A 13,777-nucleotide genomic window follows, 5' to 3' on the forward strand; every position below is an offset into this window, starting at 1 on the left:
TCTGATTGTGAAGTATTTTTCATTCTCCCATCCATTTAAAGTGTTTCTCATGCTTTGTTTCAGGACCCAGATTTTATACTGGACACCAAGTGCATTAACATAAAAAGTTAACATCGAAAATCCTTAATTATAAGTAAATGGAATGAAATTTGAATTTATTATTTGATTTATTATCTCTTGCATTTTTATGTTTTCATTAATATTTCCTGAGACCTGTGACTCATCGAACAGATGCTAATGAATATATTTTTTTAAGATTACCGCAAAGTAAATTACCGTAGCTAGAAAACCTCAGTTTCAGTCTGATTCATTGCACGTCTCTGGCCGCAGCTGTGGTGGTCTGAATAACCTGTGCTTTGAATTTTGTGTTAGTAAGAAGTTGTGATCTACATAGCATGAAATTCCTGGCCTTCATGATTTTTATGATTATCTGTAAAAAAGAAAAATGGCTTTTAAGATAGTTACACTACAGGCCAATCTTTATTCTCCACATTTTAGAATAACAGTAAAGTCATCAAACTATGACACAAAATGCAAGTATGACCAAAAAATGTTTCACAATACATCAAAAACATCTTTGATTTTATCTTCTTCAAAATCTCTACTCGGTTCATTTTTTTCAACTAACCTCTGGTGTGTTCTTCAAATTTTTTATTATTATTATTTTCATTTTAAATGAACTTTTAGTAAAGTAAGTTTTAGTTATTCTTTTGTCATTTTTATTAGATTTATTTTTTTCCATTTCTGTTAAAGTCCCCCTGTGGTGAAAATCAAGTTTTTTAGTTCACCCAAAAATGAAAATTCTGTCATTAATTACTCACCCTCATGTCGTTCCACACCCGTAAGACCTTCGTTCATCTTCTGAACACAAATTAAGATATTTTTGTTGAAATCCGATGGCTCAGTGAGGCCTGCATTGCCAGCAATGACATTTCCTCTCTCAAGACCCATTAATGTACTAAAAACATATTTAAATCAGTTCATGCGAGTACAGTGGTTCAATATTAATATTATAAAGCGACGAGAATATTTTTGGTGCGCCAAAAAAACAAAATAACGACTTACACAGTGATGGCCGATTTCAAAACACTGCTTCAGCTTCGGAGCGTTATGAATCTTTTGTGTCGAATCATGATTCGGATCGCGTGTCAAACCGCCAAACTGCTGAAATCACGTGACTTTGGCGCTCCGAACCGCTGATTCGACACGCTAATTCATAAAGCTCCGAAGCTTTCCAAAAATATTCTTGTCGCTTTATAATGTTAATATTGAACCACTGTACTCACATGAACTGATTTAAATATGTTTTTATATATATATATACTAAATGAAGCAAGAATTTAGAGTTACATTCAAGCTATTTTAAGGCATGAAGAATTTATTTTTCACCAGCAAAAACATTTAAATATGTAATTTTGGTGATCAAATATGAGTTTTAAGGTATAAAATTATTGACTACAGGGGAACTTTAGGATTTATTTTATTTCAGTTCATTCAGTAACGTTACATTCATTTTAGTAGGCCTACTGCACCGTCAATTTCAACTTTTATTTTAGTTAGTTGCCAAGCGATATTTCTAAGTTTAAGTTTTCCATCTAATGTTTATATTTTATTTCAGCCTTATTTCAGTTAGCAAAAACGATTTTTAATACATTTTAGGTTTTAGTTAACAATAGTAACACTGGTTGATATGTATGCTGGACACTTGACTGCTTTTCCATTACTATCTTGTCCAATATTAACATTTTAGTTTTGTAAAGAAATCCATATGTAGGCACTAAACATTTATATTTTATATTTTTTTATATATATATAAATATATAATTTTTTTTTTTTTTTTTTTTTTTTTTTTTAAGAATAAGCGATGAAAAACAAGTGTGTCCAAACTTTTGGATGGGTAGTGTTGAAGAAAAAAATTAAGTAATATGTAAGGTAAAATAAAGTGTATAGATCACTAAATCAAATGTATAATTGTACTATATTTAAATGTTATTTTACTAATTTTGACTAAAATGACTTTTGATGTTCGTTATCTGCCTTTGATGATATGCGTACAGACAGATACAGTGAGGGCAGCGTGTGGGTCGATGTGTCTTCACCTCTATTCATTTGCATCTACATCATATTAACACATTTTGAAACTGCAGAATGACTCACAGACACTCACTGTTGTGCTTCCACCCTTTGTTGTGCGTACGCACTGTCTGTGTGCGTCTAAACTCAGTGCTGATAACCACCCCACTGCCGCCCACAGTCAGCCCGGAATGATGCCTCTCCGCACGGATGTCAGACCGGCCGCGGCGCCTCGCCTGTCAAGTCCTTGTGGTTTAAGAGAAAAATAAACATTTTGCCCTTGAATATCAAATAAACAGTCCTGTAATGCGTACACCCTAATGTATCTGCCAAAGCAGTTCCTAAACACGCTGTACTGTGTCTCCCTACAGATATAGAGCTGGAGTGATCAAAAAGTTCAAAGCAAACTGCTTAAGTGTTTTCTACCACGGAGTCAAAGAACCTCATAGTAAATTTTACCTAAGGGTATCTGGCTTATAGTGCCCCCTAGTGCATATGGGAAATAAAGTGTTCAGTGAGACTACTACAGCTGTGTCCCAATTCGGAGGCTGCATGCTTCGAAGGGCGAACCGAGGGGAGCGTCGATAAATGGCCTAGCAGCGGTGTGACAGTTCGTGAGGGGATTTTAAAAAGAGAAAAATTGATTTTTTTTTTTTTAATTTGCTTTTTTTATTTGAGTTTTTATTGGATTCTGACATGCTTCAACGCGGTGATGTAGGGGGGACTGGGGGCAATTGTAACAGGGGGCCAATTGTAACATCTCAAATCACACAAATCAGAAACAAAACAGAACCATGAAACTCATTTTGCATGTGCTCTGTGGAGATCCCGCTCTGCATGCCAAAAGACAAGCTTCTAAATCATACTTGGTAAAGTTTTTCTACAAAGACTCATTTTTGAGGTATGAAAGTATTTTTTTTTCATCTACAGTAGGCTATTTTCTAGGGATGCACCGATACCGATACCAAGCTCATGTACTTGCACTAGTACTCGTAAAAATACCCCTGATACCGAAGACCGATACCTCACGTGACGTAACTGACAGAATTTCCGTGCACAGAGACACCGGCGGCAGCAGCAGAAACAATGTCAGCCTTAGAGGTGTGGAAATACTTCAAAATTAATGATGACAACACACACATTGCGAACTGCATGCTTTCAATCACAATTCGTATCGATTAGTGAAGGCGCTGAATACCAGTTCAGTTCTCTCAGACAGCGCGCGATCAGTTCTCCTCGTGCCTGAATGGTCAAATGCACACATAGTTGTCAAAATGTCCATCGTGTGGAGTATCTCACATAAATACAGTCGGTTATGGCTTAAGTGGACGTAAACATTTGGGTGAAAACAGGATATGTGTCAGTATCCATGGATTCGGTCTTAAAGGGACCGTAGCCTATATTTGTCATTAATGTTAATAAAACAACAAAATATGTTAAATAAATGTATACATGGTAAATAAACCTACTGTATCTGAAAAACAAGTTTATTTAATTTGTATCTCTATAGTATTTGTTGCATTGTTTGTAATTTGTTTGTAAATTTCTTTTTATATAACAACAATTATATATATTGGTAATTATGCCCTTTGAAGGTTATTGGACACTGAAATTTTTGTTCTTTAAGTTTGTGACAAGTACATAAAAATTATTACTTTTTTCATTAGAGCAATAATAAAGAAGCTGTCCTACATTCATTAGTCTCACTGTGTTATGCTTGGAAAACTGCAACATCACCAAAAACAAGAGAGAGAGAGAGAGAAATTAATTTATGTATAGGCATCGGTATTGGCGAGTACTAGAAAAAAAGTATTGGTACTCGTATTCGGTCCTTAAAAAATGGTATCGGTGCATCCCTAGTATTTTCCTCATGCTGTTTTGATGACCATTCTGGAGTCTAACATTTGATATCTTTGTCAAACATTAGCTTTGATGTTTCTAGCTAGCAGGGTAGCTTGTCATGGGGTGGTACAGTCGGGGGCAATTCTAACACTGTTACAATTGCCCCAGACACCATAAAAATAGTGTCCAGCTTTGTAAGGACATCAAAATAGATTATTTTTTCCAACAATTTAAGAAAAGTGTTTTTGCCTCTCAATCTAGGGATCCATTTTACTGAGTAGGCCCTGTACACTCTCTGTTCACAGCATGTCTAGGTTCAGACCAATGAAAACAGCAAGGGGAGTTAATTAATTGTTCTGGATAATATGGATATAGTGGATATTAAATAGTTTTAACTATATCCATATTCTCTGGAGTTTATTGTGGTCACTGGTATTTATATGAAGGTATTACATGTGTTGTTACAATTGCCCCCATATGCTGTTACAGTCGCCCCCGCATGTGGGGGCAGATGTAACATTTGACTTCTAATGTTTCAATCAATATTGTGACTCTAACATTGCTTGTAAAAACATTTGGTGACTGTTAACAAGTAGAACTCAGATACTAAGTTACTGACATAAAAAATGTATCCAAATATTTCAAAAGATTTTTGAGTAATGATGACATGATGCAGACAAAATGCAGAAAAAGAGAAAAAATGCAGAAAAGATGCAAGTGAGAGATTCCTTTTGCAGTATAGACAGTTTCTGAGATTGTTTTGGAGTTTTTGTGAAAGTGCATAACTCACATTAGACTGAAATTATGGACCATAGTGTTCTTTGATTGCTTTCTTAATGTAATAGCTATATTCCCAGTTTGAATAACCTTTTTGTTTTTCATGCCACTGAAATACCCAATGTTAAGTCTTCTTTTACTAATACGTAAAAAGCAAAAAAAAAAAAAAAAAAAATTCATTATGGTTCTTAGGTTTTGTCTGTAGCCAGAATGTGATGTGCTTTTTCCCCACTGAAAAACTGTCGACTTAATAATCATCATTACAATTTCACGAGCAATAATTAACCATGATGATTTTGTCATAACATTGCAGCTTCACACCTATAATGACTTCATGTTTATAGGCTATTTACCTTATGCAATGTAAATACATGTACATGAGCAGCATTAAACAGTAGGCCTATGTGTAAATGACCATTAATGCCATGTCAGTTGCAGATTCTGTTCCAACTTTGCAGTGTGAAAATGGCTTTAGTTGATGGTTGAAAAAAAATTGGTATTGGTAATTGTGATTGATTAAAGTAACTGGTAAAATGTAAACAGAAAATTTGAACACAGATATGCAGATTCAAGTAGATTTTAACACGGTAATTATAAAAACTGGCCCCTACAAAAGGTAAACTAAAAATGTATGTAAAGTCCTAATATATATATATATATATATATATATAAAAGCATACAGAATTTTTCCCAATTTGGTTTATGTACTGTTAGAAATTATGCAGTCTTTCTGATATTAAATGTAAGTTGTTGTAAATAGTTGTAAAGTACTTTAAGTAATGTACAGAACAATTTATTTTCATTTAAAAAATGTAATCTACATGACAAAAAAAAAAAAAAAAGTATAGAAGAATTTTTCATTTACAAATAACCTATAAACAATTTACAGAACAATTACTTGTTTTATTTACAAATTTCAACTTACATTACAAACATAAACAATGTACAGAAATTACTTTAATTTACAAGCAACTTTAATTACAAAATAATGTACAGAACTTGTTTGATTTTTAACTTGTATTCCAAAAATAAACTGTACAGAAATCACTTTTGTTTCATTTATGAATTATAAGTGACATAAAAAATAAAAAAAAACAGAAAAATGGTTTCATTTACCAAATGTAACTTCTATATTTTTTTTTTCTCAAGCATTCTCTCAAGAAGAGATAACAGTCTGTCCATTCTCTCCCTGCTCTCTCGTGCTCTCCTCTCCTCAGTCTCTCGCTGAAACTTTATTTCCTCCCTAATTAGGTCGATCAGCTCATCCACTCTGTCTCTTTTTCTATTGTCTGGTGCTGCTGCTGGCTCCATTCTCTCCCTGTGCTCCTGTGCGCTCCTCTCCTCTGTCTCTTGCTGAAACGTTATTTCCTCCCTAATTAGCTCAATCAGTTCATCCTCTCTGTCTCTTTTTCTCTTGGATGTTGCTGGCTCCTCTTCATCTTTGTCATCCACTGCTGAACTTGGCCCTGGTGTGTCCTCAGGGATGGAGGAAATTAGGACAGGGGAGTTGTTGGAATGCCTCTGTCCCAACACCTCGTCCATGAGGACAAACCAGGGCCAAGTTGCAGCAGTGGGTTTCCCACTCACTCCTTCACCTGTCCCAGGACACTTGCAATCCTAAAACAGAGCAAACAAACCATGTCTGTTGTTAACAACAACAACGCAAAAAATTTCAGCAAAGGTGTGTCAATTAACTTGCTTACTTTGTATTTTTTTTTCAAGTTGTCCCATTTTTTTTTGGCCTGATAGGGAGTGACCATCCCCAGCAGGCCCATTTTCTCCAGAATTATCCTAAAACAAGAGAAAAAGGAAACACTTACGAAAAGTATTAAGACAGGGGTGCAATCTTAACATTACAAAATATGACACAGCAGGACATGCATAAAAAATACTCCAGAAATCATATTTCTGGATCCTCAAGTTTAGTTAAAGCATTTGTAGAACATACATTGCATGACAGCACTACAAAAACACAACAAAGTGAAAGGCTATTACCTTTTCTACTGCTCGTTGTTGGCTTTGCATAGGGTGAGGGCTTTTTGTTATAATACACAAGAGAGCGTAGTGAAAATATTACAAATGGGTCGTTGCCTTACCTCCAAGCCACGCTGGCCGAGTTCTTAGCCCCGGTAAATAAGTGATCATTTTCGGCTCGCATGTGAATAAATTGAGCTGTCTGATCCTTTCTCCCTAAAACAAAAAAGAAATATTAGAACAAGTTTCGCCTCAGACCACCTAACAAATGAGGCTGCGCAGTGGTAACGCAGGGGTTAAGTTCACGTTTTTAAGAAAGAAAGACCCCTGGCTTTTAACACTTGTTTCGCGAGCTATTTGAGTAAATTAAAACACAATACTTACATTTATAAGTGTATCTGCCGACCGCCACAGAATTACCCGCCATTTTCTTTGAAAATATCTGTCCTATCGTGAATACTGGGATAGAGTAGGCCGCGAAGGGTACGTCTATTGTGTCCTTCATTGCCCGAGAAAAGAAGGGCGCATTTGAATGAGCGGCAGCCTTCGTCGCGCCGCTGTGACGTAATCGGCCTTCGAACGCGGCCTTCGAGGGGTGCAGCTTCCAAACGAACAAAAATATTTATTTTTATTTCAATTCATTCAGTACATTCATTTTAGTACTTCAATTTAAACATATTTTATTATATTTCAATTGCTTGCCTGCCAGTGTAACATTTCTGAGTTTTTTTTTTTTTTTTTTTTTTTAAGTTTTTCATAATGTTTATATTTTATTTATTTATTATATTATTTATATACAGAGCTTTGGTCATAAAACTAAGCATTTAAATATCATCTTACTAAGACATTATTGGGAGACAACTATGCATTTAGCGTTATTAAGATCTCATTGACTTACAAACTATCAGAATTTCATCTTACTTTTTGGACATATAAATATCAGCAACTGCAAAATGCATTTTTTTTTATGCTCAGTTTGGTCATTTTAATAAAACTGAGGTGTTTTATTTCTCCATGAGCACGATCTCCTTTCTCACTATATCATATATGAGTATTAAATAATACTCAACAAACACATGCAAACCTTTTAGATTTTTAAAAGAAATGCTCAGTAAACTGTTCCATTTAAAATTTTATTGATTTGATTGATTTTTCTAACTAATATTTCATATGACAGGCTTTACAAATTTACTTCTTCTGATTTACCATCATAGCTATAAACTGATTTTATATGATCCAGAGTTCATTTGTTTTGTACAAGCACCATATGATACCGGTAACACTTTACAATAAGGTTCATTAGTTAACATTAGTTAACTACATTAGTTAACATGAACTAATAATGAACTGCACTTATACAGCATTTATTAATCTTTGTTAATGTTAATTTCAACATTTACTAATAGGCCTTATTAACATCTTGTTAACATTAGTTAATGCACTGTGAACTTACATGAACAATGAACTGTATTTTCATTAACTACCGTTAACGAAGATTAGTAAACACAGTAACAAATGTATTGCTCATGGTTAGTTCATGTTAGTTAATACATTAACTAATGTTTAATTAACCTTATTGTAAAGTGTTACCATGATATCATTACTTTCCAGAAATGTTCCACGGTAATACCACAAGATCATCTGAAGTACCATGATATTTCCATCGGAAAACATCTCTATATATTCTGCCACAGTAAGTTTTTTTTAAGAGACATATTACTGTTTATAACACTGTTCAAGAATAAATATAAATAAATATGACAGTCGAACTAAAATACTCATGATTTTTGTATCATTTTTCAATTCTATGTGAACTTTATATTTGTTATTCTGTTGTTTAGTTTATTCCGAGCTAAATCCACATATGTTAGTCCCATTTCTCGCAATCTCCACAAGATGGAGGCATCAGCCAAGAGTGAAATCATGACCTCATGTAATTACTTCACAGAGACAGTAGGAGGCGTGAAATGCTGCATTTTCCTTTGGTTTAGGCCCAATACAAGTTTAGAAGTTTCTAGAATGGGTAGGCCTGAATGACTCGTATTATAATTTTTTCCTAAAGGACGAACGGCATGCAGTCTAAAAAGAATTCTCACACTGAAAATACATTGTTCTGATACAGAACAAAATGGCTTTTATTTTTCTGGATAAGATATTTTATATGATTCTTTTGATAAAATCAGAGTTAAATCTGCAACTTGCTGGATTGTAGTAGAGCACAACAGTGACTGTCCACTTTTTCAGTGGCCTCAGTTAAAGAAGTAGTTTCCCCAATCCCAAGAAAAATTCTCTTATGTGTGGAAACTATTGTTCCACAAAGCATTAGATGACTATTGACAATGAGTCATATATATAAAATATTCAGATATATTTAAATATATACATTGTTTTAGACTGACTCAATACCATAATTCCCAATGCTTCACGGGATCGTTGCATCTGGAGGCCTGTTGCACTATTGCGGTACAAAAGAATACAACTTCAGGCAATAATGGTATGCTGTTTCTATCTACAAACTCCATCCTAATGTTTACCAACATAAAGATTGCTTAACAGGTCCTTGAACTGTCATTGAATGGTTGCACAACCCCACACTCACTGAATTGATCAGAACACCTGAATCCAGATACTTTTCTCTTTGTGTTTTACATATGGGAGCATCAAGCCTTGATTGTTTTCTCTTGAGCTGCATGCAGACCTGAGCTCTTTATTTTACAGCCATTAGAGATAAACAGCTTTCTCTAAAACATGCCCCAATCCAATTTAGTTGTTAGCAAGCTTCTCGCCCAGTTCCTTCTTATAAACATTTCCTTGCGTCAGATTAAAATCTACAGGTAATAATATATAACTGCATCATTAACCTCTATTTATTTATTTTAAAATGATGACATTTTATACCTAATTGAATTGCACTTGGTCTTATAAAATGCCTGCATGCATGACTCCTCAGTTGATGGCATGAATTATTCCAAAGGGGTCACATTTAAAGGGTTAGTTCACCCAAAAATGAAAATTCAGTCATTAATTACTCACCCTCATGTCGTTCTACACCCGTAAGACCTTCGTTCATCTTCAGAACACAAATTAAGATATTTTTGATAAAATGCAATGGCTCAGTGAGGCCTGCATTGCCAGCAAGATCATTTCCTTTTTCAATGTCCAGAAAGCCACTAAAAACATATTTAAAACAGTTCATGTGAGTACAATGGTTCAAATTTAATATTATAAAGCGATGAGAATACTTTTTGTGCACCAAAAAAACAAAATAACGACTTTATTCAACAATATCTAGTGATGGGTGATTTCAAAACACTGCTTCATGAAGCTTCGAAGCTTTACGAATCTTTTGTTTCGAATCAATGGTTCGGAGCGCGTATCAAACTGCCAAAGTTCAATGAACCATTGAAATTTCGAAACATTTATGACGTAACGAAGCCTCGTTTACTGAAATCGTGTGATTTTGGCAGTTTGATACGCGCTCCGAACCACTGATTTGAAACAAAAGATTCGTGAAGCTTCATGAAGCAGTGTTTTGAAATCGCCCATCACTAGATATTGTTGAATAAAGTCATTATTTTTTTTTTTTTTTGGTGCACAAAAAGTATTCTCGTCACTTTATAATATTAAAATTGAACCACTGTAGTCACATGAACTGTTTTAAATGTTTTTAGTAGCTTTCAGGGCCTTGAAAAAAAAAATGATCTTGCTGGCAATGCAGGCCTTTACTGAGCCATCGGATTTTATCAAAAATATCTTAATTTGTGTTCTGAAAATGAATGAAGGTCTTACGGGTGTGGAACGACATGAGGGTGAGTAATTAATGACAGAATTTTCATTTTTGGGTGAACTAACCCTTTAATTAGAGACTACATATTTGCATATGTCTGCTATAATGATGTTTCTCTGAACAGTACTGCTTTAGATGGACAGTAATTTTACCAACCCTGAGAAATATTCACTGGAGTAAAAAGTGTGACTACAACCCTAATCTCCCTATATATATATAGGCTTGAATTGAAATAAAGCTCAATTAGGAGGCATGTAGTAGCTTATCGGGTAATGGCCTGTGGGAAATAGTTGCTCCTGTGCCCAGTGATCTGAGGCGTCCTCCAGACTGCAACAGTTCAAACAGGTGGTGGCCAGGGTGAGTACTGTGTTAAACTATGGTAAAAAGGTAAATATACAAACACTTTCAGGACAACAATAATGAACATTCACACAATTGCCTATATACTCACATAAGCGACATTACAAAGTCAAAGACAAAACATACAATGCGCCGCGGGTCATACAGTCAGTGAGTCATTGCAGGATGTGATGCATGGCAATCAAAAATGAAACACGTTTTTTTCAGCGAATGATATTGGAGAACACATGCATATATTAGCACGTTACCCAATAGAACGCTAGCTGGGCGCGTACGTAAACGCACTGCTCGGTGCTCGTCACTAAAAACCTCCTGGCTCAGTAGGTTCGCAAAGTGTGGGAATCGACTGTGCTGTTGATTCTAGAACTACAAGTTGTCTTCTAGTATAATTAAAAATAAGGACATTTAACTGATTTAGCTCGACAAGACTGAGATGTTACAGTTTAGGGCTGCAGTTGTGCTGAAGGAGTTGATTCAAACCAGCCCTAAGCGTTTGTTCTCTGACATTATAAGGCACAAAAAGACTTTATCAAACGCGCACTGCTACAGCGCTGCTTATCGGGATGGCCAAATATCTAAATTAAAGATTGTCCATAATGGAAGACCTTTCATTCAGCCTTTAGCTGGGAGAAGATTTCTATGTACAAAGACCGATGGTGCGATTGAACCCGCTGAACAAGTGAAGAAAGATGAGACCGTCCAGGAAGCGACGGCAGATAAGTAAGTTATTTATTTATTTGTCATTTAGTTAGTCATGACTCATGAGATATTCAAGGTTACTGATCAGAAGTATAAAGCATGTGTTCAGCACACGCGCCAAAATATTATCGAAAGGCTGACAACGTGGCGCTGTGTGTACACTTTTACAGCAAGTGGGTGGAGAACATGTGTAGTCTTATACGTCAATAAAATGTTATCGATTTTATTTTGGTTTAGGTCAAGTACAGTGTTTCTTTCTATTAATGCGACACTCCCTATTACTGTTAAGGACCTTAGTCAATCGTCTTGATATGACATTGTGGTTTTCTTGAACGAATCTTTTTAAGTGAGTGAATCGGTCTCGTTTACTTCCATGCACTGACTCATATTTTCCGTTCACAGAAGTGACCGCGTTTTGAAGCTCGCGACCCCTGTTCGGCCACTAAATACCAACTATATAACACGAGCCAATTGTGTTCGAGTGTGGGGTGTGAAGAAACATTTCATTGGTTGAACGCACTGAACGAATACGCCCCCTTCACGCACCCGATTTTTAATTTTTAAAGGTATAGTTCACCCAAAAATGAAAATTATTCCGTGATTTACTCACCCTCAAGCCATCCTAGGTGTATATGACTATCTTTTTTTGGACGAACAAAAAGCGTTAACTTCCGCGACGTAATACACAATGCCACGACGTTCTACACAATGACATGACGTTCTACACAATGACATGATGTACTACGCGTTATAGCGTAGGACATAGCATAGTACGTCATGTCATTGTGTAGAATGTCATGGCATTGTTTACTACGTCACGGGAGTTAACGCTTTTTGGACGTACGGCGAACGCGTATGGCTGTCGTGCCGGAAGCTTGTTATTTTACATTATGAAGTTTTAAATAAGGATATTTGTCTTACACAAACACATCGATTTGCTTCAGAAGGCCTTTATTAATCGCCTGGTGTCGTATGGATTGATTTTTTTTTTTTTTTTTTTTTATGGATGGATGCATTTTTTTATTTGTATTCAAAATCTGGGCAGCCATTCACAACCATTATAAACCTTGGAGGACTAAGAATATTTTTAATATATCTCCGATTGTGTTCATCTGAAAGAAGATAGTCATATACACCTAGGATGGCTTGAGGGTGAGTAAATCATGGGAAAATTTTCATTTTTGGGTGAACTATCCCTTTAAACGAAATCACTGGTTTATGAACGAATGGCCGTTTCGTTTCGTTTAAAAATGTAAAAATTTGATTCGTCTTAAAAAAAAAAAAAAAAAAATGAATGACGTATGATTCAAATAACCGAAAACATCTTGTTCGTGAACCATTTGAATGAACTGGGGCGTTTTGTTTGTCAAAGAAAATTAATGAATTGGAACAACTCATTCGTGAACCAAAGTTATTGAAATGGGATTTTTTAGTTTGTAAATGAACTGAACGAATAGGGTTTGTGAATGAAAATCATGATAATTGGATGGAAGGTCCATCCAAAAAGATTGATTTGAAGATTAAAAGATTGATTTGGAAATCAAGTATCGATATTTGTTCTTCAAAATGAAGATTGATTAAAAACGGTTAATGGATAATGTCAACCCAGCCCTAGTTATCGTGTGACTAAGACCTTTAGTCGTTCACAAAAACAAAAGAAAATGGGCCTAACAGTTATGAATGTGTACCCATTAAGTTATTTGACTGACATATTAATTTATTAGCTACTGCTGTTTATATAGTCGTTCTGAGCTTACAATGTTTAATTACTCTCTCTGGAGTCTTGAGTAGATTTGTGGTCAAATAAAAATTAATTTATGCATAATTAGACTTATTGTTTTGGTCAGGAACGCCTCAGTGTTTTCAACAAATTAGTTGAGTGACTCATTCAAAACAGAAAGACTTGTTGCAACCTGCTGTCATAACAATATGACTTGCATGTGACTGAATGATTCAGTGAACGAATCAGATTTTTTTTTATATTACTTCAAAATCACTTGAATTAATCATAATGAAACCTCTATTAATGTTTACTTTGTGGAAGTTGGAGAGGGAGTGGCAGCAGCTCTTATCAGCTTCTACATCATGACACAATACTTTCGGCAGCAGTGGAATGTCAATAATGCACTTCCACAAACAGGCAGTGAGTGTGTGGGGAGGTCTGCTACAGCTGTTTTCATTGGAGCATTTTTCTCTTATAACCAAACTTGTTATTATCCATAGATGAACGTATCCCTGGCAGTATAATCAATCTTTTCCTCATGC

General features: G+C 35.2%; 2 protein-coding genes across 4 annotated transcripts in view; one reads left to right on the forward strand and one right to left on the reverse strand.

Moving 5' to 3' along the window:
- Positions 1 to 5,574: 5,574 nt before the first annotated feature.
- On the reverse strand, positions 5,575 to 7,218 carry LOC127518615 (uncharacterized). The gene is made up of 4 exons (XM_051905541.1): positions 7,051 to 7,218; positions 6,789 to 6,882; positions 6,396 to 6,483; positions 5,575 to 6,309 (listed from the first exon to the last, which is right to left on the reverse strand). The coding sequence occupies exons 1-4, from the start codon at positions 7,169 to 7,171 to the stop codon at positions 5,821 to 5,823; spliced, it is 792 nt and encodes a 263-aa protein (XP_051761501.1). The 5' UTR covers positions 7,172 to 7,218; the 3' UTR covers positions 5,575 to 5,820.
- A 3,874-nt stretch (positions 7,219 to 11,092) lies between these two features.
- glsb (glutaminase b) overlaps positions 11,093 to 13,777 on the forward strand; it is a 48,303-nt gene continuing 45,618 nt past the window's right edge. Inside the window, exon 1 of one of the 3 annotated variants that reach the window (XM_051906458.1) lies at positions 11,093 to 11,533. In XM_051906458.1, coding sequence (XP_051762418.1) covers positions 11,247 to 11,533 — 287 coding nt within the window. In that variant the 5' untranslated portion in view covers positions 11,093 to 11,246. The remainder of the gene's footprint in view (positions 11,534 to 13,777) is intronic. The other 2 variants (XM_051906457.1, XM_051906459.1) reach the window with 2 other exon arrangements.

Source organism: Ctenopharyngodon idella, chromosome 9, assembly GCF_019924925.1.
Source record: "Ctenopharyngodon idella isolate HZGC_01 chromosome 9, HZGC01, whole genome shotgun sequence".
Lineage (NCBI taxonomy): Eukaryota > Metazoa > Chordata > Actinopteri > Cypriniformes > Xenocyprididae > Ctenopharyngodon > Ctenopharyngodon idella.

Coding starts and splice junctions, on each gene's coding strand:
- LOC127518615 (XM_051905541.1), bottom strand. CDS start 7,171: ATGAAGGACACAATAGACGTACCCTTCGCGGCCTACTCTATCCCAGTA. Junction 6,883..7,050: donor CGGCAGATACACTTATAAAT/GTAAGTATTGTG, acceptor TTTTTGTTTTAG/GGAGAAAGGATCAGACAGCT. Junction 6,484..6,788: donor TCGGCCAGCGTGGCTTGGAG/GTAAGGCAACGA, acceptor CTCTTGTTTTAG/GATAATTCTGGAGAAAATGG.